The 26,209-nt window shown below is 45.9% G+C and overlaps 1 protein-coding gene across 2 annotated transcripts in view; it reads left to right on the top strand.

Annotated features, from left to right (window-relative positions):
• The first annotated feature begins 24,111 nt into the window (after positions 1–24,111).
• Lin9 (lin-9 DREAM MuvB core complex component) overlaps positions 24,112–26,209 on the top strand; it is a 64,258-nt gene continuing 62,160 nt past the window's right edge. The window contains exon 1 of one of the 2 annotated variants that reach the window (XM_003462363.5): positions 24,112–24,266. In XM_003462363.5, coding sequence (XP_003462411.1) covers positions 24,188–24,266 — 79 coding nt within the window. In that variant the 5' untranslated portion in view covers positions 24,112–24,187. The remainder of the gene's footprint in view (positions 24,267–26,209) is intronic. The other variant, XM_013143535.3, reaches the window with a different exon arrangement.

The raw sequence follows: 26,209 nt of genomic DNA, 5'->3' as shown, positions 1-26,209 counted from the left end.
TTACAGTATGTATTATGTCCATCCTTTTGATTTGACTGACTCTGTTTTGTTATGTCACATTTGGTTTTATTCTCTTCAAAAAAACTAGTAAGAACTGTGGGAGTAATAAAACCCAAAATGTGTAATTGTCATTGTACAAAAGAGAGGAAAAGGAGGTGCTCTAAAGGATATAACTGCATGTATATTTAAGTGTAGAAGATAGATAACCATATTACTGAGTTTTGTTGGATCATTGAACAGAACTCTTTTCAGTCTCACTATTTGAATGTCCACTTTATATGCTTTAATTTTGTAACTTGTACAACTATTTCTAAGATGTATGTAATCTATTAACTAGTGATTTCCTACTGTTTATTTTTCTGAAATTCTGTATAACTTGTACCCCTTTTCTGTTTTTTTTTCTTTTTCTCCTTAAATAAAATTTAAAAAAAAAAAAAGACTAAACGACTTGCCCATGGCCATGCAGCCAGTGGACAGCTGTTTCTGAACACCCTTTCACTGCCTGAGCTGATACACACCCTGCTGAGTGGAACTTCACCTATGCAAGGCCAGTAAGCAGCAACTAATTTCAGTAATTCGTAGCAAGAAAAATTATTGCATTCTAAGATATCCCTTGAGGTGATGCATATCTTGACTGTGATATCAAATTCATTGAGTTACACACTTTAAACAGATACAGTTCAATTTAGGTAAATTATTCTTCAATAAAGTTAATTTTGGGAAGGGAGTGCTGGGGATTGAACCCAGGTGCTCACATATGTTAAGCACACACTCTCCAGCTCAGCTCCAATGAAGTTATTCTTAGATCCTACTTTAAAAAACAAAATAAAACAAAAAACTTGTTTCTGAAAGGTAAAAACTATAGCTACATCACTGTGTAGACCAAGTAGGTGTCTGTGCATGTTAAGTTAGCAGAAATGACTAAAGGCAAGGGAGGAATCAGACTTCCAAAGAGGCCAAAGAGACCATACATTCTTCTATGACAACTGCTTATGCCTTAGAACCATTTCCATGGGAGCTAAGATAAACTCTGCTTGTTAAATTAGTTGCCTCGAGTATTTTGTTACAGTAAGGGAAAACTGACCAACACACTCCTCGAAGCTCAAAGTACAGGGGCCTGATGTGCCCACAAGCTGCAGGCCAGGAGCTGAGTGTGATCTTGAGCCACACTGCCTGTGCTTGCATCCCACCTCTACCAACTGACAGACACTGGTGGGTAAGTAGGCCTGTCTGGGCCTCATGTGTAAAATGGGAATGACGAAGAGTGCCTGCTTCATGGAGTAGTTCTGAAGTCTTACAGGTAATGTTTTATCTTGTTTTTTTTGTGACTTAACAGATGTGAAATACTTAGAAGAATGCCTGGTACTGTCACCTCCTTGGACACATCAGGCCCTTGTACTTTGAGCTTCGAGAAGGAGTGTGTTGGTTAGTTTTCCCTTACTGTAACAAAATGCTCAAGGCAACTAAGGCATAACAGTGTGTGCGTGTGTACATGTGCACACATATGTTAGTTTCTATGTCAAATAAGACCAACACGTAAAGAGAAGATGAAACAGGGGCTGAGGATTTAGCTCAGCGGCATAAGCACCTGCCTTGCAAGCATGAGATCATGAGTTTGATCCTAGTACCAAAAAAAAAAAAAAAAAAAAAAGGAGAAGATGAAACAGAAAATGAGGGGAGAAGACAGGAGGGACAAACATTCAAAGAATAAAAGAGAAGCTTGTGCTTTGGGATAATTAGGCACAGGAATAAATTAATTTAAAATGGCACTAAATGACATTTGGAACTTAAAATTCTGGTGGCCCATGAAGATGGAAGGCAGTCTCTCAACATAGGCCCTGAGGAAGGGTTAGAACTAAAGAATCAAAGGCTGGGGATATTGCTCAGCAGCACAGCACTTGCATGGCAAGTGCAAGTTCCTGAGTTTGATTCCTGGTACAAAAATATACCTAAAGAACTATGACAATAAGAGAAAGAACAAGTTCCAGGATGACTAGATGTCCTCAGTGATTTTTTTTTTTTTTTTTTTTTTTTGGTATAGGAAATCAAACTGATGACCTTGCGCTTGCCAGGGAGGCACTTATGCCACTGAGCTAAATCCCCAGCCCCAAGGCTCAGTGATTATTAAATACTTGCTCTGACATAGGGCACAACAGAGCTAAGGACAGTCACACCAACATGCAAGATTGCTTTCCAAAAAACAACTGGTGCATCTCCCTGCTTCCTGCCAGATGTACACAACAAATATTTGTCAAATCAATGATGGACAGGGGATTTATTTGGCTATATAAAGGTAGAGGTGCATGAACTAGGCATGGTGGCATATGCCTGTAATCCAGCACTCAGGAGGCTGAGGCAGAAGAATTGCTTTGAGTCATAGGCTAGCCTGGGCTACATAATGAGACCTTGTCTCAAAACAAAGAAACAAAAATAAGGGAAAAAAAGTTTGATAGTGACTAATAAAATCTTTAGAATACATTTCAATCCTAGCAAATTTTATTTTGTGTGTGGGGGGAGTGAGATAGGGTTTTGTTGAGGCTGACACTAAACTGTGTAGCCCTGGCTGGCGTCCATCTAGTGGCGCTCCTCTTGCCCCAGCCTCCCAAATGCTGGGATTACATGTGTGCACCACCATACCTGGCAAGTTTTACATTCTTAAATTACTAACCAGGAGTCATGTGAAAGAGACTTTGTAAGGCATGGTGCCCATGGCAAAGAGAAAATACAGCTGTCACCATTACTCTGCAGAGGACTATATACTGGCAGTTGCTACATGGTGTGACCTCAAAAAGTTTTCCAAACTCTTGGTGTATCAGTAAAACAGGGGTAGTAACAGGGCCTTTTTCGACAGCATGAGAAAAGTGCAGGCACAGTGTTAGCTAGTTAGTGTATGTGTGCAGGAGAATCTGTGAATGTTCAGGGCTCCTACTACTGTCCCAGTTGGTTCAGACCACAGACTGGGGAGTAAGATGCAGACACTCACTCTTATGCTCCTGGGTGCTGCTGAGCCAAAGGTGAAGGCATCTGCAGAATAAGCATCTGGTGAGGCCAATTTCCTTACTAATAGATGGCCTCTGTCACATGGAGGTGGGGCCAGGAGTCTTTCTAGTCCTCATTCATTCATTCATCTGTTTTATGGCCATGAGTGTCCAACCCAAGACCCCAGATGCTAGGCATATCTCCAGGCCTGGGCCACTTTCCCAAGGGCATTAATTCCATTTCTGAATTCATGGATGGTCCACTGTCCTTGCCCCAAGTGCCTCCCAAGCCCTCACTTCTAATATCATCCCAGTGAGAATCAAGATGTCAACACACAAATGTTAGTGTCATCTGAACTTTCAGACCATAGCAATCATTATCACATAAGTGTAATAGTCTGAAGCCTGGAGTCAAGTAGGCTAGAGAAAAATAAAAAAACAACTGCTAAGTAACATGCAAAGTTAGCTGCCACTAGCATTTTGGCATATTTCTTTCTTTTCTTCTTTCTATATAAAATGTTTTGGTTGTAACTCTACTGTATGTGGTTTTGTACCCTACTTTATGGAGCGATTTCTTACAATGTGCCAATTTCAAGTCAGTGTACAATACAGTTTGAGCTCTGACCACGTGTAGTCTCCTCAGTGGTTCCCCGACTACTTTTGGTTTTACAGATACACCCAGCGTCTGGAGTCTGGCAACGCCAGTCTGTTCAGGTGTCCACACTGTTTCCACCTGTCCTGCAAGTCTGTGAGACAGCAAACACCAACCTGGCTCAAGTCTTAGCTCTAAGCAGGTGCTTGACATGGGCAGGCAGAGCAAATACTGACTGGCTGAATGAATGAATGAGCAAGTTAACAGGGATGCAAACTTCCTGCAGCTCATTTGTAAATAAACATTGGAAAGTGGGCTAGCTTTGTTCTGAATTGGATGTTTTCTCTGTCTCTTTCCTTTCTTTCATTGGGTCAGCTCTCCATTGCTGTGAAAAAAATGTTTATGCACATGTGGCAAAACAGTCACACTTAACATTAATGCTGATTCTTGTATGACCTTAGCTCCTTTTCTTTTGCTTGCCTGCTTTCTTTCTTTCTTTCTTTTCTTTCCTTCCTTTTTTCTTTGTCTGTCTTTCTTTCTTTCTTTCTTTCTTTCTTTCGACAGTGTCTCACACTGTAGTGTAGACTGTCCTCAAACTCATTACATAGCCTAGGCTGGTCTCAAAATCATGGCAATCCTCCTGCCTCAGCCTCCCTAGTGCTGAGATTATGCACATGCATCACCATGCCTATCTCAAGAAAAACAATTTAAAAGGAAGAAAGACTTATTTTGGCTCATGGTTTTACAGACTTCAGTCCATGGTCACTTGGACCTGTAGCTCTGAGACTATGGTATATGTCACAGAGGAGCGCTTTACCTCCTGGGTTCAGGAAGCAAAGAGAAAAAAGAGACCAGAATCCCCACATCTCCTTTGAGGGCTGCTTCCCATTGACCTGACTTCCTCCCAAGGGGCAACTCTGGTCAGATGCCTCTGGTCAGCCTGGCTGCTGCCACTCAGCCGTCACCAGGGAGATCTGGCCTCCTACCCGTGTCCCAGATGCCATGCTATCCAGCCCCCCTCATATAGGCTCTGTCCCTACCCAAGGGCACCAAGCAGGCACCAAGCCTTCAGCACATGGGCCTTTGGGGACACTTTCAAACCAGTTTGTCTCTCTGTTGCTGCCTATGCCCATGTGGCAAAACAGTCACACTTAACATTAATGCTGGTTTTTATATGACCTTAGCTCCTTTCCTAAAAAATAGGCATTTGGGGTGCTAAAAGGGCATCTATTAGGAATCAGAATGCTTGGTATAATGTTCCAGCGTGACACTTATCACTCTGTCATCCTTCCAAGTCCTCGTCTTCCAAAGCTGCCCTTCACTTATCTGCCCATCCCCAGCCCCCTCCTTTTTTTTTTGTGGTGTTGGGATTGAACCCATAGCCCTGCACATGTGAGGCGAGAGCTCCACTACTGAGCTCTCCACTTTCCTAGCACCTAGACTGAAAGTTTTTTGCAGGCAGAGCCTTTGTCTTCAGAAGGTCTCAGTAAGTGTTCCTCAAAGGAAAATGAATGTGGTCTTTGCAAGTTATTGGCCCTTTTGGAGCCTCAGTTCCCTGGTCTATAAAACGATAATCATGAAATGATGGATGTGACTACAACTAACATAAAATAGAAGTTAGTTCATAAAATAGAAAAATTTGCTTTTGTAGTACCAGCATCATCTACATTTAAAATTAGTTGATTTATTCCCTTTCTTTGTGGAGGGTACAATGTTAGAACATTTTATTAAAGCACAAATTTTCTAGAATTTTTAAGCTAACTAGAAAACACAAGAGCTACAGTATGTCAAAAAAATTGGTAACACCACGAAAGTAACACATAACAGTGTAGAAAAGTCTCAAAAGGTTTACAAGCTGAAATTCTGAAGATGTCTTCAGAGGGATCTAATGGTCTGCGCTGAGCATCGCATTAACACATAATCTTTTCCTCAGTCATATTTACTAAAGCAGCAAGGGTATCAAGCAGTTAACTTGAAACAGGTAAGAGGGAGTATGCACAGAATCCACTGAAAGTAGCTATAAACTGCCCTGCAAGGTACCTTAGGTATTTTTTTTCATTACAAAGTGTAGCCATCATCTAGCAGGACACTCAGACCTCAGTAACTGTGGGGGGTCTGCTGTGTTGACAGCCCCCAGGGAACCTGGCCCTCAGCAGACAGCCCCTCCGTGACAGCTGTGTCTAGGTGTTCCCCCAAAGCCTTGTGCTAATAGGTGTGGCTTTTTCAGAGGTGGCTGGATCTAGTGTGTTTCACTGGGATTGATTTAAGGAGCAGTGTTAAGATCAAAGGTGTTAGGATTAAGGGTGTGAGTGCTACCTGCCCACAGTAATCTGGACAATATATGAGGGATATGAGAGCTATGCTTGCACTTTTCTGTTTTTGCTTCCTTTGACCCAGCATTACCTGTTTCTCCTCTGCAATGCCTCTGTGCCTTGCTACCTGCCTTGGAGCCGGCTGACTATGGACTAAAACCTCTATATGCTGTGAACCAAATGAACCTTTCTTCCTTTAACTTAGGGTGCTAGGTATTTTTGTCTCAGCAACAAGAAAAGTAACAAGCCTACATTTGTTTTGCCTTGGGGTCATCCCAGGCTTGCTATAACCACACGGTATAACCAGAGTAATGTTTGTCCAGTCCCAGCACTGAGCCTTGGACATCTAGTAGCTGAGTTTTTGTGCTCTTAAGAGACTGGGTCACCACGTAAGAGTCTGACTCTTCTGCTGGAGAGGAAGTGAAGCCTTGCCCCTAGAAAATGCCAACTGAGGAGCTGGGGGCTGGGAGGGGCAGACTGCAGTCCCAAAAGCAAATGACATGGCAGTTATTTTAAGGCCCCAGGTTTTGGAGTGCTTTGTTACACATGGACAGACCTAGACTAGTCAGTCACACAGCTAGCAAATTGTGGGGTACAGATTAGGGTCCAGACCCATCCAGACCTGAGCCAGCTGTTGTTTTTGTTGTTTGACGTGCACTTCCTCATAGCATGCTTCTACACCAACAGGGCACAGGTATCTCAAAGGTGGCCTTTGGGTGGCCTGGATTCCTCAAACATTGGGCAGCATCATCTGGTCCCCAGCTTGTCCTGGCTCATGGTGTCATCCAGCACAGCTGTGGGGCACCAACTGTAAGGAAGTCTTAGGGCCTCTTAAAGCTGTGCTGTCCCTGGACCCTAGGCTGGTGGTATGACTGGCATCTGCTGTCACTCCAAGGCCTCCATACTCCAGCCACTGAGAGTGGGAAGAAAGCCATGATGCCAAGCAGCCAGGACAGATAGGAGCAGGACAGGGCAGCTCAGGTGAGTGCAACCAGAAACTGTGAACAAGGAAGCACAGGTATGGCTCTTCTGTTCCCAAATCCCCATTAGGAGATGTTAAGAGATGAGGCCTTTGTGCCTTTGCGAGGGATCAAGGTTTTGTTCTCATGAATAGATTAGTCCATTTGTTTGGTCAATGGGTGAATGTGCTACCAGTTTGCATGATTCTGCTGTGGAAGCCAGTTTGATTGGGTCTCTTTGCACACTCCAATTCCTCTATGCATGATGCCTTGTTCCACCTGGGGACTTGTCAGCAAGGTTATCACCAACACGACGAGAGCCATGAACCAAGGTAAACCCTTATTTTGGGGAGGTGGGGTATTTTGAGACAAGGTTCCGTTGTTACAGTTTAGGCTGGCCTTGAACTTGAGGCACTCCTTGTGCCTCAGCCTCCTGAGTGCTGGGATTATAGGTATGCACATCGCACCTAGCTCAAGAAATAAATTTTAATGTAAAGATACTAATGAAGGCTGACATGGTGGTATATACCTCTTATGCCAGGCACTCGGAAGCCTGAGGCAAGATGACTGCTGCAAGTTTGAAATCACCCTGGGCTACGAGTGAGAACCTGTCTCAAAAAAAAAAAAAAAAAAAAAGTTGTGAAGCAAACTACTTGTAATTATAAAAATAATAAAGGCTGACGTTCACCCAATGATCCTGCCTCCTGAGTTTCAATGTCTTTGTCTCCCATACTTTGCACATAAGCAGTTTAATTTGTCAGCCTGGAAACAGAGCTTGGTGATGCCTTTGGATGCAAACCACCCCCAGGGCAGAGTGTAACCAAACTTTAGGAAGAAGAGGAAGGAAACCAAGGACTGAGCCAGAACATGCTGCCCTTCCACTTTCTCAGAGCCCAACACCTTTCCTGTGGATGTCTTACCTGCTTTCATGTGCACATGGTGCAGATCACAGCCAGAGGGGAGGATAGACCTGTGCTTTGTGGGGTAAACACTTAGAAAGCGACCAAAGACCCTTTTTTGGATCACGTGTCCCAGTCAATGCAGGAGACTTACTGATTTAGGGTCCCACACTGAAGCAACAGCTGCAGCAAGGCCTGGGGAAGGGGTGGGGAGGGGCTTATGAACCGTCTCACTCAGGCTGGGAAGAAAGCCATTTCCAACTCATTAGCATCTGTGGAACTCTGACTTAGACACAGGATGGTCTTCTGTAGCTGGAGGAGGATATTTAGGACCAAATGGAGTTTAACAAAGCCTGAAATAAATGTCAACAATTCAACACACGTTCAGTTTCTGGCACCAATGAGTTCTCTCTCTGTCTCTGTCTCTGTCTCTCTCTCTCTCTCTATATATATATATGGAATAAAACAGAACAGTAAAATGAAACAAAACGAAACAGTGATAGGACAGTAGGAAATCTACAATGGTTACTATATTGCACATTGTTATCCTCTAAATATTTGCTCAGACTACTGGACCCAGGCTTGCAAAGTCAATCAAACAACATAAATGTCTGTACTTCAATTATTATCATCTCAGCCTGTGTTGCGTCCGTTTGCTCATGGATGGGTGGGTGGCCACATGGCTTCCTTGCTGGTTCTCCAGGCTGGCAGGGCCTCTGCCAGCACATAATGGGCAGGTTGGGGGGAACTCTGCATGGCTTCCTTGTTGCTTCTCCCTGGTCAGCAGAGCCTTTGCAGGCATACCAAATGGGTCTTCTTATTGGTAAAAAAAATGATACTAAAGTTGGGTCTGGGCCCCAAATGACAATAAAATTGGATGTTGGTGAAAAAATGAGAAAAAGTAATTGCGTTGAATCTTAAGTATTATCTCACTCAACACAGACAATAGGCTACTAGTATAGCAGAGAGTATAATTCTTCTATACTAGAATTACTTTTCCAGGTTGTTTACCAGTATTTCCTTCTTTCTTTCTTTCTTTCTTTTTTTTTGTCTTTTTCCTTTTTTTTATCGGTACCGGGGAACAAACTCACGACTGCCTGCTTGCAAGGCAGGTGCTTCTGCTGCTGAGCTAAATCCCCAGCCCCCACTAATATTTCTTGTTACCTATTAGGTCATTCAGGTGAACTTGAAGAAAATTACGCAAGTGGAAGTAGAAGACAGTATAGAGGCCTTGCAATGCTGAGTTAGGAATACCTATCTGACACTGTTCATATCTCGAGTGTCCCCCAAGGGCACATAAGCTAAAGGCTTGGTCCCCAACTCAAGGTGCTATTGGGCCTTTAGGAGGTGGGACCTAATGAAAGGAAGCAAGGGCATGGCCTTGGAGGGGCAACTGTGACCCCAGCTCTTTCTTCTTTTCCGCTTTGTTTCCTGGCTACCAAGAAATTAACAGATTTCCTATACTATGTGGTCCCACCATAATGTACTGTGTGGCCACAGTCCAAAACCAATGGGACCAGAACACCATGCACCGTAACTTCCAAAACCGTGGGCTGAAAGAAACTATTCCACTCTATAGCTTGTTTGTCTCAGGTATTTGTCACAGTGATGAAAAGCTGGTTACTATACCATGCAGCAGGTTTCTAGAAAAGACATTAATTGTTTCACATGAATTTACTACCAATCTCACAGTGAGTCTTAATGATATTTGGGGTGAACATGAAATTGATTACATTTTGTTTGTGAGGAAAAGCTGCACTTAGGTCCTGATCCCAGGGAGATGCAAAGCTATTGTTACATAACAATAAGAGAAGAGCTAGAAAAATCTTTGAGAAAAGCAGCAAATGATGAAATTAAGGTAATTTCATGGTTTGCAATTAATGCACAAACTTCTTTTTCGTGTCTCTGTCTTTCTTTTTGGTGGTTTTGGGGATTGAACCAAAGCCCTCACACAGGCTACTACTGAGCCACACCCTTACTACAACTTCTCTTTTTAGATTTGTAGGACAACTTATCTCAATTAGTTTATTGAACATGAGAAAGTATATAAAAGGTGCAAGTTTACCTCAGTGAGTCTACAAGTGCTGAAAAACTTGCCTATCTTAAAGTCAAAATGACTTTTTAAAATTCAAATTCAAGACCAGGCATCTTTGACCTTTCATAGCACTGATGTTCACCATTCTCATCCCAGAATTTGATTTTGTCAGTTTGATATTTTGTGGGTTAAGTGAGGAATTTCAGAGACTTACACTCACTTTTTTAACCTTTCCTGCTTACAGTGGCTAGAACTTCACAGGCCGCCTGGAAGATTATTCCATTCCTGTCGATGTCCGCTCCCGGCCGGCAGGAAGGACACACGACACAGTCTGGTAGTGGACAACCTTTTCTTTTTATTTTCCTTCTCCGTACAGCCTGCCCTGGGTTCTCCCAGCTGAAGCCTCCTTTGGTCCGCTCTCCGCGGCTCCTCTTGTGCTTCAGTCTGCCCCGAAGCCTCTATCGGTCCGCTCTCCGCAGCTCCTTCTGGGCTTCTACTTCCGGGCTTCTACCTGGCTTCTACTTCCTCCCAGGGGTGGCACCGGTATATATACGGATACAGTGTCCAATCATGTTAAAGTAAGCAAGGCAAGCTGATTGGCTAACATCATCAGTTGCTAGGCAGACTATATTGTTGAGCGGGTTGTTTACGCGGTAAGCAGGAAACTAGCATATTCGATGGGAGGGGTAATCTACCTCAGGCCTCACTCTTTACTACAGGCCTCACGTCCGCCAAGTGAGGCGACCGGGCTCGGGGCTGCGGCTCCCAACATCTCCCCCTTTTTTATTTTATTTTTTTTTTATAAATGTGCGCATCGTAGCCCTTCCTGGACTGGGTGCAGAGGCTTATGCCCTATGCGTAGGCCCACCGTAGGTCCTTGGCTTAGACCCTGGTCGGCCGTCCCATGGTCTGCCAAGGCCCTGAGGCCCTCGTCCTTTTTCTAGGGCCAGGCACAAACTGGACGGAACCTGGATGCACACAAGCTTGCACTCATTTCCTCTCCGTAAAGAAATCCCCTCGGAGAGAAATTTAGACCTGGGCAGCATCTAACAGTCCAGCGGCTTACGTGCAGGATGGGGTAGGGCCTGGCTTAGGTCGAGTCATGCTGGGGAGGCACGCTCTTACCCGTCATTGACTCATCTACCCTGCTGTGTATTGTCACCTTATGGAGGAGAATGAAGGATGCCCGCCATATCTAGACTCGGTCGTGGGCCAATCGAGCAAGCCATGCATATGCCTGAGGATCTTTTTGTCCATTTCGGGCTACCGCTATTTCTATTCATCTTGTTGGTTGGTCTGTGATGGATCTCCAGTAGGGCAGGTCTGATCTTCAGTCGAGGGCTTTGTTGCCCGTGTCAGTCTCTCCGGTATCCACAGTGGTTCTCGTCCCGGTTCCTGTGGGAAAACACAAATCGCGCCTCGGTTCCAGCTGACCACTGGATCCGGGCCCATCCACTGTCCTGTCAGGACATCTTTCCACTTCACCCACCCTTTATGGTTGGGGGAAGGGTTGCAGTGCTCCACAGCTGGGGAGCGATTATCATTATTTAAATTTAAAAAATTGTGTGTGAATAGTGCCATGGATAATCGTGCCTTTGGGGCCAGGCCTTGGCCTACTCCCCCTTTTTGTTTTTGTAAAATTTCTTTGAGGCTTCTATGAGCCCTCTCAATGATTCCTTGACCTTGGGGATTGTATGGGATACCATGTTTTAATTGAACCTCCATCATTTTGCAGAACTCATTGAAGGCTTTGCCTATATAGGCTGGTCCATTATCAGTTTTTAATATTTTTGGTTTGCCCCATGTGGCCCAAGCCGCCAGGCAATGATTGATCACATTAGACACTTTTTCACCTGTTTTTGTTGTTGCAAATATGACGTGAGAACAGGTGTCTGTGGAAACATGAACATATTTAAGAGTCCCAAACTCCTGTATATGTGTGATGTCCATCTGCCAAACATCACCAGGGATCAAACCTCGAGGGTTTACTCCCCCTTTTTGTTTTTTATTTTTTATTTTTATCTTTTTCGTTTTTTTTTTTTTTTTTTTTTTTTTTTTTATTGGTACCAGGGATCGAACTAACAACTGCACACTTGCAAGGCAGGCGCTTAAGCCGCTGAGCTAAATCCCCAGCCCCTTTTTCCTCGACCGGCGTTTTTCTCAGCCTGCTCGGCAGAGTAGCCGCCCATGAAAATACCGTCTGCCCAGCGGCGCGACGTCATAAGACTGCGGTCGCGACAGAGTGAAACGGGGCGTCACTTCCTGTGCCGGCTGAGGGAAGGGAGGGTTTCCTGTGGCGGCCTCTCGGCGGGGAGCCGCTTTTAGAAAAGAGCTCCAGGGCGGAGCGGATGGCTCTCTATCTCCTCCCCGCCAGAGAGCGCCGGGGAACCGAGTCTGACCATCAGCGCGCCGACCCTCTCCCACAAGCATTCTCTTGTTCCACCCCCGGTCTCCCCGATTGGCGTTTCTCTCAGCCTGCTCTGCAGAGGACTCTGCATACCAGGCTCGCCAATCCAGGTAACTGCCCGAGGGCAGACACGCCCCCGCCAGCTGAATCCAGTCCGCGGGGGTGAGGGGCCCAGAAGACAGATTCTCCAGCATGGCAATGGTGTAAGGCGCAGTCGGCCCAAAGGTTGTAACTGCATTTTTAAGTTCTCTAATCTGCTTTATCTCAAAAGGCTCCCATACATTGCGTCCCTGGCCCATAGCTACTTGTACAGGAAATATCTCGTAGGGGCCACTATCTATCCCAGGTGGATGTACCTCATGAGACAAGCGTCCCCCCTGCCAAAGCCGCCTGTAAAAATACCGACCCGCCGGCGGCGGAGCATAAGACAGCGGCCGTGATTGGGCGGAAAATGGGGGCCCGTGCATCACTTCCTGTTCTGGCGAAGAGGAAGGGAGCTCCCGGGCGGCCGCCCCGCGGCGAGGGATCGCCTCCGGAAACGGCCCCCAAGGTGGGGCGGAAGGCTTCGCCTCCCTCTCGCGCCGGGGCGCACTCAGGAGCTCTCTACTCTTCCGCAGACCCGACTCCTTATGGAGCGACTTAGGCTCCTGACAGCTAGTCTCTTTGGCCTCCTTGCCATTCAACTTTCCCTCGTCCTCGGAGTCAGACGACTCCGAGGCTAGAGCCCCGTCCTCCTCCTTAGCATCCTTGTTCCCCTTGACAGACACCTCTCGGGAGCTCCCTGACTGGGCCTGCTCAGATACCCTGCATACTTTTGTAAGCTCTTGAGAGCTTTCTCCACAACCACCCTCGCTCTTAGTGCCGCTACCTAGCATGTTTCCCATTTTTTAATATGTTACTCACCGCGTGAGGCCCAAAAATCCGCCACTTACGCGTGAGCCTGAGGGGAGTCTAAAAGCCCTGTAGGTGCGCGCCACCCAGAGCCCAGGCTTATCCCCAACTCACCTGTCTCGCAGCTCTGTACTGGAGCGTTGTCCACTTCCACGTCGCGGGGGTGATCAGTCCCCGGGCGGGCCTCCAAATGTCGATGTCCGCTCCCGGCCGGCAGGAAGGACACACGACACAGTCTGGTAGTGGACAACCTTTTCTTTTTATTTTTCTTCTCCGTACAGCCTGCCCTGGGTTCTCCCAGCTGAAGCCTCCTTTGGTCCGCTCTCCGCGGCTCCTCTTGTGCTTCAGTCTGCCCCGAAGCCTCTATCGGTCCGCTCTCCGCAGCTCCTTCTGGGCTTCTACTTCCGGGCTTCTACCTGGCTTCTACTTCCTCCCAGGGGTGGCACCGGTATATATACGGATACAGTGTCCAATCATGTTAAAGTAAGCAAGGCAAGCTGATTGGCTAACATCATCAGTTGCTAGGCAGACTATATTGTTGAGCGGGTTGTTTACGCGGTAAGCAGGAAACTAGCATATTCGATGGGAGGGGTAATCTACCTCAGGCCTCACTCTTTACTACAGGCCTCACGTCCGCCAAGTGAGGCGACCGGGCTCGGGGCTGCGGCTCCCAACACATTCCCATTGCCAAGTTCTCCCCCCAGGAAAAAGGAAATAACCATGAAGTGCATGGCCAGGCAAGTGGACCTGCTATATGCCAGGATGGTCAGGAATCCATTTGTTTCCACCTCACTCATCTGCCCCATACCTAACGCAGGTTTCTGATAACTTTGGTCTATGATAATAAGTGTCAGGTCAGACCTCGCCCAGTAATCCCTTCAAATGTCTGTTTCCCTTTCCTAAAAAGCAGGCTGCCTCAGGGAATCACTAGGAATCATTACAGCACACACTCATCAGCATTGCAGAGCCCTCCTAGTTTTGGCTTCAGTCAGTGAGTTGGGTATCTGAAAGTTGGCTCAGGTCCCAGGGCTGGGCAAGGGATCATGATTTTTATTACTCTCAGCCTTCTACTCCTCTAATCATTTTTTTTTTTTTTTGTACCGGGGATTGAACTCACAACCTCACGCTTGCCAGGCAGGTGCTTATGCCACTGAGCTAAATCTCCGGCCCAACTCCTTTAATCTTGCTGTCTTTGGACTGCAGGTATGGCTGAAGCCTATACTTTACTCCTACAGACATGGTGTTTTGTTTTGTTGGTACCAGGCATGGAACTCACAACCTCATGCTTGCCAGGCAGACACTTGTGCCACTGAGCTAAATCCCTAACTAACATGGCATTCTAATAACCACATGTTCCTGTGGGCCAGACCCTTGGTTGTCCCCTCATCCTTCTTGACTTTTATGGTAAAGACAAACCCCTTAATCCCAGCATTTTGAGGCTAACACATGGAGATCACTGTGAGTTTGAGGCCAGCCTGGGCTACATAGTGAGACCTTGCCTCAAAAAACAAACAAACAAAGAAGACAACCCCCTGCCATGAGCCTCCATGACATTTTTTGGGACACCTCTCAAGCCACTTTGAAGAAGCACAGCCTGGACAGCCTCCCTCCCATCACTCTAGACCTCCAGGTAAGGCATCACTAAGCCATTCCTTGCTGCTGCTGTTCCTCTCACCAGCACACTCATGCTGAACAGTACATCTTCTGGGCCTCCCTACGTCAAAAACCTCTTAGTCTCCTGGCCTCGCATAGCAAATCCACTTCTGCCTGCTACCTCTGGGAGGCATTTTCATGTCCTCTTTTTTCTTAGGAGTACCAGGGATCAAACTCATGACCTTGCACTTGCCAGGCAGGCGCTTATGCCACTGAGCTAAATCTCCAGTCCTCTGGGAGGCATTTTATTCCTTCCACTATCATCTGCCAGGGCAACCCTAGAGCTTCCTCCTTACTGGGCCTTGCTTTCTCCAGGCCTCTGTGTCACACTGCAGCATGCCCTGACTTGGATTACGATGCCATTTTCTGTCTTCAGGCTCTCCTCCAGACACTTGAGTCCAAAGAGCTGTGTGGTACTTTCCGGTACATGACTCTCAGTGCCAGCTCAGATGCCGAGATTCCCTTCAGGATATTCAACACTGCTGTTAATGAGCAGATCCCCAATTCAATGAATTCTTACTCACTCAGTTTTATATTCTGGGCTTCTTGTCACAAGACTCATAAATCTAACCCCAGGAATACAGTATTCCCCTGGTCCTGCCAGTATTTGCTAGGCAAATCTTTTTCTTTTCTTTCTTTCTTTTTTTTTTTTAAAGATAGGGTCTTGTTGTGTAGTTCAGGCTAGCTTTCAACTATTTAGCCAAGGCTGGCCTTGAACTCACAGTAATCCTCCTGCCTCAGCCTCCCAAGGGTTGGGATTGCAGGTATGCACCACCATGCCTAGCTTAGGCAATTCTTTTTATTATTATTATTTTAAAGATACTAAAATCCAACAAAACAAGACAGAACAAAACCAACCAAAACAATGCAGCAAAATTGGTATAGAACTTCAAAGCAGGATAGTAGGAAAACAATAGCTACCATAGTATATCCTGTTATCTTCACAATAGTTGTCTATTCCATCAGGTAGAGCAAAATCAAACCCAAAACAAAACCAATCAAAACAGAATATTGAATAAAGCAAAACAATCAGAACAAAGCAAAACAGTGAAAACAATACTGGACTTCAAAGACAAGATGGAAGGAAGTCCCTTATTTGCTATTGCATACTGTCATCTTCCCAAGTGATGCTCAGACTGGCCCCAGGCCTGAAAAGTCAACCAAACAATACAAACATTTAGTTGCTGTATGTACCTTAGTTGCTGTCAACTCAGCCTGGCTCACAGGATGCACTATCTGACTTTTCTCTCCCTGGAACTCATTTGGCTTGTGTGGTTTACCAGAAAGGCTGGTTAGTTGATTTCTTGGTTGGTCTCCCAAGTTCCAGCATGGCCAGTTGTTGAGAGATGCTAACTCTTCTCGTAAAATCCAAATTATAGCAGACGGATGGGTTGGCTCCTCATTTTGCTGACAAATGAGATCACAGTCAGTCTAGGGTGGCTGGATCCATCATGCTCAGCCCAGCTTAAGCAATCCTTAAAATAGATTTTTATTTATTTATTTATTTGGTTTTTTTGAGACAGGGTCTGACTATGCAGTTCAGGACAAAGTAGCCTTAAGCTCACTTTGTAGCCCAGGCTGGTCTCAAACTTCCAAAGATACTCCTGCCTCAGCCTCCTGAGTGCCTGGATTACAGGCATGTGCCACCATGCCCAGTTTATTTCTGATTATAGTAATTGTACAGTTCACATTTCAACACATGTATACAATGTGTAATGATCAGATCAAGATAACACGATGTCAGACATCATTTCTTCATATGGGAGAGTTTCAAAATCCTTTCTACTAGCTATTTTGAGGCATTCAGTGAATTGTTATAACCGTAATTACCCTGTGTGGTAGAACTTTTGAAGTTACTCCTATCTTCCTGCATCCCTACTCCTACTTACCATCTTCTCTCCATTTCCCCCTCGCTCACACACTTTCAGGCTGCAGCAACCATTCTATTCTCTTCTACCGTATTTCCCCAAAATAGGGCAATGGAAAGGAAGCCCTAACATGATTTTTCACAATGCTCATAATATAAGTCCTACCCTCAAAATAAGCCCATTAAGATAGCTGCACAGATCCACTTGGTACACCTGTCACAACACCTGACAGACACACTGAATTATCAAATATTAATCCTGCATATAATTAAATACAGATAATTGCTGGCTTAATATTGAAAATAAATAATCTAGATTATAATTGTTTATAAATACCCAAGTGGGCACCTTCGGAGGAAAGGTAAATGCTTAGGTAAACAGATGAACTTAAGATTTATTACTGAATCACAAATCAGAGAACAATGTACAAATACTGTAATATATGCACCTGAACATGAAATCTTCCAATATGTGACGTTATAAGAATCATATTTAGGGGCTGGGGATTTAGCTCAGCGGCATAAGCGCCTGCCTTGCAAGCAGGCAGTCGTGAGTTCAATCCCTGGGGTACCGATAAAAAGGAAAAAAGACCAAAAAAAAAAAAAATCATATTTAATGAACTCATGTGAATTGAAATGTTTTTTGAATTTCGGTGCCTGCAATTTTTCATCACTTTTGTGTCATCATCACTCTAAACTGCCTTCATTTTTGTTACCATTCTGTCTTGTGAATCCTCAATTAACACTTAATTTAGTGGAAATCTTGTGGAGTCTGGCCATGCCTTAGGTGAACAATTCACGGATAAAATCGCTGATGCTGTGCTGTCAATGCACCAAGAGCAGGCTGTGAGGACAAGTGCTCACTCAAGGACAGAGCAATTAGGGCCAATGGTTCTACAGGAAGTGGAGTCACAAGAAATTCAGACAGGAATTTGGGGTTCAGAATTATAATGATGTTCCAGAAGATGACATGACCATAGTTGAATAAATACAGATTTTTGCACCCGAATATAGATTTTTATACAGGGATAAAGAATACATGTAGATTGTTGTACATGAAATAAAAGACATCCCCTGATGTCTGAAAATAAGCCTTATTGTGTTTTTTGGAGCAAAGATTAATGTAAGACCCAATCTTATTTTAAATAAGGTATGAGATCTTTTTTAGCATCTACATGGAAATGAGAACATATCGCATTTGTCTTTTTGTGCCTGACTCATTACTTAACATAATGCAGGCTGGGTACTTTTATGTTTGTTTTGTTTTGACATAGGTTTTCACTATGTTCAGGAGCTGCCCTTGAACTTACCATGTAGCCTATGCTGGCCTCAAACTCATAGAAATCCTCCTGCCTCAGCATCCCAGTGTTGAGATTACAGATGTGCACCACCAAGCCCAACGAGGCTGGGTAATTCTTTTTTTTTTTTTGGTACCTGGGATCGAACTCATGACCATGCGCTTGCCAGGCAGGCACTTATGCCGCTGAGCTAAATCCTTGGCAAGGCTGGGTAATTCTTGAAGCTCTATGAAGGTATAATATCTCTTGCCTTTATCAGACTTCATACGTTTTCAAGTAGGTGATACTGGGATTTAACCTTGGTAATTAGTCTGGCAGTCAGGGGAGGAAAAGGAGATTGCTCCTGAGGGGCTAACTGCTATCACAAAATTTGTCTTCCTGCCTAAGGAACATGCTGGCTCTTATGGGGGCAGAGGATGGAGGTCTCTACAATCTTCGAGTCTGCAGAGCTAAATTTTTTGGGTCATCCACCCAGGTGTCTTCTTTTACATCCCAGAACTTCTCAACTGGATTCTGATGTTAGCATGACGACATCATTATTGATGCCTCAGATGGGCTTGGAAATGTGTCTGCAGCTCAAGGACACTACGTCCTGAGATTGCTCCTACATTATACTCACTCTCTGTGGAGGAAATGCAGGCCTCTTCATAAGCTAGAGTCTCTGGCTATCTGCTTAGCTCTCAGGTGTTGGTTAACTCCTGTTTTCATTATTCCTACACAGATCACTGTCACATGCTTTTTTCTCATCACCAAGATATCCCTCTCCACTGGAATATTTTCCAGAAAACCACGATGGAATCTTCAGCCCCTCACGCCAGGCACTCTCAGTGTCCCACTTCCATCTGGGCTAACAGAGTGTTCCTCCAGTCAGATAAGAAGTTGTGCAGTTCAAAACAGCCTCCTTTACCAGCCACTCCTAAATGAAGTGTCCCAGATGAGGTCGGAGATGCAGGTGCTGGGATAGAATCAGATGGCAGTATGTGTACTTCTGCAGAATTCAGCAGGGCAGGAGTAGGGCTGGGAGTGCAAGCTAGGTCTGCCATCTGGAAGGGGAGAAGGGAAGGAAGATGGGAGGATCAGACAGAAGCTACACAGAAAGCACAGCCAGGCTTCTGGGAGGCTCATAACTGCTTTATTACCTGATGGCTGCTTGCTGAAAGGACCTGCTGGTCCCCCAAAGTGTATGCTCACAACTTTATCCGTGCAGAGGCTACAGCATGGCAGCAGCAGTGCAGTACAGGCCTGGATCCACAGCATAGGCAAGCTTCCCAGTGGCTCCACTGAAGTGCTGTGCTCCTGACTCAGTGCAAATCCCAGGGAGTCTGATACTGTCCATGGTCGGACCTCTCAGAGGGCCCTGTGGCACACATGGGCATACTCCAGCTCCTTGGCAACCACACTTGCTAAACTCCTCCAGGTCCCACCAATAAACCCATTATGAAACAATGCCAACAGACTGGCTCATTACAACTACAAACTGCCCGAGCAACAGTTACAGAACATCATCTGGCAGGTTGGCCAAGGGTCACCCCCACACTACAGACAACTCTCGATTCCCATGCAGCTGAGAGCCTAGGTGTCCAAGGAGCCCAGCCTAGGTGCAGAAGGCCTGGCTCCCAGACCCCTGCCAGGCTCAATTCTTGGCTAGAGGCAGCCTGGGAGAGCACAGCACTGGCACGGATGCTGGAGCAGATGCTAGGGGCAGTGGTTAGAGGCTGTCAGGCACCTGCAGCCCTCACAGCTGGAGAGCTGAACAGCTACTTCTGTGGCTCCTGAGACCCAGATTAGGAAAGGTATTCATTCATTCATTATTTTTTTCATACTAGGAACTGAACTCAGGACCTTGTGCTTGTCAGGCAGGGGCTTATGCTGCTGAGCTATATCCTTAGCCCTTATTTTGTTTTTCTTGAGGAAGGGTCTATGTAATCCAGAATAGCCTTGAACTCTTAGTGATCTTTTGCCTCAGCCTCCTGAGTGTTGCAATTACAGAGGTCTGTCATCATACCCAGCATATTTACTGATTTTTAAGACAGGGTTTTGCCATGTAGTTTATTTTGGTCTTGAACTTGGAATTCTCCTAGGTCAGTCTCTTGAGTGTTGAGATTATAGGTATGTGCCACCATATCTGGCTAGGGAAGGATTTTAGAAGCTCCTCATCCCTCTCTACCCATGTGCCCCTATCTCTCTGGTTGTATTTCTTATCATATGTCATCACATTTTATTTTTATTTTAAAGAGAATAAAACTCAAAAAAGCAAAATAGAGTAAAGCCAATCAAAACAAAGCGGTACAGAACTTTGGCCGGGAATTTAGCTCAGTAGCACAAGTGCTTGCCAGGTAAGCACAAGGTCTTGAGTTTGATCCCTGGTACCAAAAAAAAAGTATTCAAATAACAATAAAAATAGTAATAATAATAATTTAAGAAAAAAAATAACGTTATAGACCATGGTCAGCCTGGTCGACTGTTCTGGGTAAGCAGCACACAATGGGAGTGTATGGTGGAGCCAATCCACTTATCTCATGGCCAGGAAGGAGACAAGAGTGAGGAGGAGACGGGTCCCAAAGTTCCCTGCAAGGACATCCCCTTGACAACCTAAAGACTCCTGCAAGGAAGAGTGGAAAATAAAAAGTACTTACAGTATATAACTTGTGCAAGGCCACAGATTAGGTAGGAAAACTGAGAGTTGAACCCAGAGCCTAGGGCCATCACTATTCCTGGCACATTTGAATGCTGGGACAAGACATACTGAACCTTACGTCTCACTAGCAACATAACTTTTTCATAGAATGAATGACTTTTGATCTAACTGCTAAGATTCTCAAGCAAAACAAGCAAGCTATATATTGAGTAGTCAATCTTTCTTCACCAAATTCAAATTTCCAGAACCTTATCAAAAGTATTTTTAAAAATCCACATATACATTATATATTTATATATACTCCACCTGTAAACATTGCAATTGATAGTTTATAAATTGACAAATAAGCCATAGGACAAGAAATAATCAAACCTGATATACCTAAAATATGGTCATGTTTATTTTTCTTATATATTTTTATATAGTTTAACATTTATATCCTTATCCAAATTTTCATTTACAAAATGTTAACGAGAAACACTTGCAAGCATGTCGTTTGAAATTGTACTACATGACTGGAGGAATAGTAACATCTCATATTTTATGACATAAGTGACAATTCCCAATGTAGCAGTGGTAAGAAGAGCAGCCTCATTGGGGTCAGTCATGGCAGCTCTGCTGTCACTGATGGGACTGCACCTGTACTGAAGAACGCAAGGGAAGGGAGGGTGCTACTGCTCTTTAGTCCCTCCTATGAGGCAAAGGCTGTGTTCTTTCCTCTGGAGGAGGTGGCGCTGGCTCTGTGACACAGAGAGCTGCTGGCCCTGAACTCAGTGTACTCTACAGCCTCAGAACCATCAGAAATACATTTCTGCTGTTTGTAAATCACCCAATCACAAAGTATTTTGCTGTAGCAGCACACACTAAAGACACATGATGTTCTCACAGCACAAGGAATCTGAGGTGCTCAGAATGGGCCAGATTCCTGATGCCAATGCCTCGTTGCTGTGGCCCTTTGACAAGTTACTAGGTTATGGGAAGAATCAAACAAGCCAACGACTGTAAAATCTCTGACACAGACCCAGTAAAGAATGCTACGAAAATAATAAATTGTCTTGGTTTGAGTCACACAATTAATATTCAGGAGATCTGAAACTGGGACATAGCTTCAGGCTTCAGACTATGAAGAAAAATCATTTAGGGTTTTTGTTTAAAATGCTAGGAAGGCCTAAAACATTGACTTAAACAGAAGCTTTGCTATTGTGTCAAAACTGCCTCAAAATAAAACTTGGCTTGCCTTGGTCTAATGATATCCCGACTATTACAATACTCACAAAACTTTTGCTTCTCTCACACCTTAGCTCCCTTCACCTTTATTCCTTTTTAAAAATTTTATTGGTAATTTTAGGTATACATAATGATTACATTCATTATAAGAAATTTGTTTTTGTACATGATATAACTTAATTCTTTTGTCTCCCATTCCTCTCAACTTCTACCCCCCTCCCTACTTACAAAAGCTTTTGTTTCCATCTTTTCCTTTGCATCATTATTTTTCTTTTCCCTTCATTTCTTACCGCCCCCCCCTTACCCATTTGAAAATTTTCTTCCATTTTCTGAATATCTATTATACATTTTGGTCTTTACACTTTGTTTTTCATACCAGAGAAACAATGTATTTACAAATGTGTGTCTCATTTATTTCACTTAAGAGTATGGCCTTAGGGGCTGGGGACTTAGCTCCGCAGCATAAGCACCTGTCTTGCAAGCAGGCAGTCCTGAGTTCGATCCCCGGTACCGATTAGAGAAAAAAAAAAAAAAAAAAAAAAGAGTACGGCCTCAAGATGCATCCATTAGCCTAGAAATGTCTCCAGTTTACCCTTCTTTATTGCAGAGTAGTACTCCATTGTATTAAAAAAAATCTCACGTCTTCTTTAACCATTCACCAACAGATGGGCATTTTCCAAAATTAAGCTATTACAAAATGTGCTGCTATAAATATGGGTGTGCACACATCGCTGTTTTTAATTCTTTCGGGAAAGATAACAAGAACGGGAACAGCTGGGTCCAATGCAACTTCTAGCCTTAGTTTTCTAAGGAATCTTTACACTGATCCTCACCTTAATGTCTGTCTATTCCTTCCTTCTCAGAGGGGAGACCTGTACTTGCTCTCACCTCCAAACTTACGGTAAGGTACAAGCAATGCATCTGACGCCCCTACAACGTGGCATCGGCCAAATGCTGGGAGTTTTCCTTTTAGAGGGCAGGGCAGGGCAGAACGTGTTTAGAAGCTGGGGGGGGGATTTCTCGGAAAGATTCCTGGGTAATAATGAATATGCACCCTTTCTACTTACTTTCTTCTTCCTTTCCTGCTGCAGCATCTCAGCGTCTCAGCATCAAATTACTCCAGGTGCAAAACTCATTACTAGTGAATCCTTCCTCTTCCCACCTTGACTCGTCAAGTCACTTTGCTCACACCTCTTGAGCGGTGCACTAATGAGGTCCCAGTACCACTTGGTATTTCCCATCTCTAGTGGTGAGAGTAGCAAATTGTGAGGTGCTCCCAGTAGCAAAACCGCCTTATGGGTTTGGGGGTACAGCTCAGTGACAAGGTATTGCCTAGCACGTCAAGGCCCTGGGTTCAATACCTGACACAAATTAATCAGAGATTATACAACTAGCAGCAGAAACACCCTGGAAATTCCAAATCCACCTTGCACTGTTCTTTGCCTGATGGTCCCGGACTCTCACCCCGTTCCTGTTCAGTCTATTGCTCACCTTCTTGCCCAAATAAATGGAACCTTCCTCCCTCCTTCGCTCTTAGCTATTTCACCTCCTCAACGTGCTACTTTCCAACCCTCAGTTCTGCAACTCACTCATTCACCTGCTAAGTTGTTCTTTTAGGGCTCACCTGTCCAACTCCACCGGTCGTGCAGAAATTCCTGAGAAAGGATTTAGAACGCATCGATCTCTGTTAAACGAATTGCTGAAAAGCAGCCGTGGTTATTTTTGCAAAGCGTCAGACAAGAAATGTGAAATTTTTGTTTGGGCTTCTTTCAACAGAAGGCCAACCCGCAAACCGTGTCCTCGTCCCACTGGATCTGGTACCTGATCACCTTGACGCGTCGCCACCCACACCCGGCTCTTTGTGTCCCCGCGAAGCTTCCTGGCGTCTCTCCCATCCACGGCCAACTTCGCGGTCTCTCTGGACTCCCGGCGCCCGGCTCCTCAGTGGAGAGCGTAGGCGTCCCCAGTGGAGAGCGGCTGCCGAGACCCTGACTCAGACCCGCGCGCGGGCTCACGCCGCGGCTGGCGCCCGAAAGGCGCAGCGTGGCCCGCCCTCTCGGGTCTGCGCGGCAGGGCCGAGCGTCTCTCCGCGCCGGCCCGCGGCAGCCCGCCGCCCGAGCCCTGCTGGCCTGGGCCTCGACCAGGTCTGCCAAGGAACTCGCAGCCCGCAATGCCCGCAGCGGCAGCGCGAGGCGCGCCACGCACAGGGAGCGAGCGGCGGGGAAGGCGGGCGTCGCCTCCCGGCCCGCGCTCGGACTCCTCCGGCCAGCGGCCGGCTCCGGCCAGGCCGGCGGGCCCGCAGGGCGGCTCCTCCCGGCAGATGCACGGGCGGGGTGGGGCGGGGCCGGCGCGCTGGGCGGGAGCAGCACGGCGCCGCGGTCCGCGAGCTCCGCATTCGAACCTCCCTCGCAAAGACAGTCTCCGCCCCACAATGCACCGCGGCGGCCAGCCTTTGAAAAAGCGGCGCGGCTCGTTCAAGATGGCGGAGCTCGACCAGTTGCCTGACGAGAGTGAGTAGCACCTCCAAGCACCCCCCGCTTCCCGCTGGCCACCTGCTCCGCTGGCGTCAGGGTTGGGACGGGCGGCTGTGCCCTCTCCCTAGCCGGTGTGCCGCCTGCCAGCCCCACCGCGGTCCCCTAGTCCTCCTAAGCTGGTCTTGCCGCCGCGTCGCTGCCTTTGTTATGGTGTCTGTGTGTTGGTTTCTGGGGTTGTGTGAACGCCATGGCCGGAAACCGAAAGCCCAGGAGTCCGGCCAGTGCCGGGCGGAGGCGGCGGCTGCTCCCCTGGCACGACCCCAGCCCGCGGCGGAGGTGGGAGAGAGCGGCCCCGGGACGCGGGCAACGCCGCAGGTTATGTAACGCGCCCGTCCGGGGGCCGGGAGGCTCGGCGGGTACCGGCCGGCCACGGCCGCACCTTCCTGCCCAGCTCCTGGTCGTTCCCGTGACAGCGCCTGCTCCGGAAAAGGGCGTTCTGCACCCTAGAAGCGTCTGCGTGTCGGAGGGCTGGCCCCTTCCCCTGGGACCACAGGTGGCCGGCCGCCTTTCCGGAGACTAGCCGGACCGCACACCAGGGCTAGGGTGGCCCCCGCCCACTGACCCTCCGCTGCGTGGATGCGTCCTGGGAGCCACGGGTGTCTTTCCGCGTAAATATGCGCCCTGCTCCAGCTGACATCTACTCCTGGACCGGCTCACCCTCACCTGAGGTTCAGTTGTGTGGAGTCAAGAAAAGCACCAATTCTGTATCTCAAGGACAGTGGAACTTAATTTTGTAATTTTCAGTATTACATAAATCACATTTTAAAAAGCAGATATTTTATTTTACCACCCTCCCTGTTTGGTTTATAAAGTACATCACTTGGCTAGAATTTTAGTATAACAACAGAAGACTCAGTTGCTAAAAGCATATCTGCATGCAAAACATAAACTTTAAAAATGAGCACTGAAGATACTACCAATGTTGCTTGCTTTGTATGGCCATATATTCTCAATGTGTTATGAAGTTAGCAAGTTGCCAAACTCATGAAAAGTTATATTAAAAATTTTTGTGTTTTAAATTTGATCTAAACCAATGCTAAATCCCCCCAAGAAAACATTATCACTGATGGAAATGTTCTCGTTAGCAGTGCCTGAGAGGGTACCACAGCTGTAAGAGGCCATGAAACACTTCAAATCCCTAGACTGACTGAGGAGCTGAACTTTCAATTTCTTCTTAATTTAAATGGTGGCTACTGTGTTTGATAAGACATAGCTGTAGACCTTCCATGAAGTATTGTTTCTCATATGGAAAATACAATGGATTGTAAGATGCTTATAAATAGTTGTGGGCCCAGTAAGTACAACGTGTTGTCATCTGAAAACATTTTCCTTATTTTGGTTCCTTGCAGAGACTTGGGATTTATACCAAGGTTCAAATATGAATCATAAGCTCAGCATATGTTAATCTAGTCATTTATATTACTGTGTGACCTCTGCTGCGGTTTTAATGTGTATGCCCCCCCCCCACAAAGGCTTATTGTATAGAAGGGGTTGGTTGCTAATGGAATTTGGGAAACATTTAGATAATGAGGGGTCCTCCTTCATCAGTAAATTGGTCCACTAATAGGGTCACAATTTGATGGCATCATTGGGAGGTGCTGGAAATAAGAGGTGGAGTCTAGCTGAAGGGAATGGGTCTTGGCATTACCCAGGCCTCTGCCCCTCTCTTACCCTGGCCTTCTCTCCCCTTGGCTACTGAGGTGAGGTGAGTAGCTTTCTACCGCCATGGCCTTTTGTCATATTTCTGCCTTGCCATAAGCTTAAAAGCAACAGAGCCAAGGGACTAACATCACAGCTCTGGTACATTGGTTTTGGGGAGGGGGCTTGTGTGTGTTTGTGTGGTATATCTTGTTTAGCTAGACTACTGCTTTGTGGAAAGCAGGGTTGCCATACCTGATGTGTAACACAGTGCCACAAAT

This window comes from Cavia porcellus, unplaced genomic scaffold (genome assembly GCF_034190915.1).
Source record: "Cavia porcellus strain 051 isolate PalLab524CR breed Dunkin Hartley unplaced genomic scaffold, mCavPor4.1 scaffold_28, whole genome shotgun sequence".
NCBI classification, from domain to species: Eukaryota; Metazoa; Chordata; class Mammalia; order Rodentia; family Caviidae; genus Cavia; species Cavia porcellus.
The sequence above is the reverse complement of the archived record's forward strand: the minus strand, read 5'-3'. Positions and strand labels throughout refer to the sequence as shown.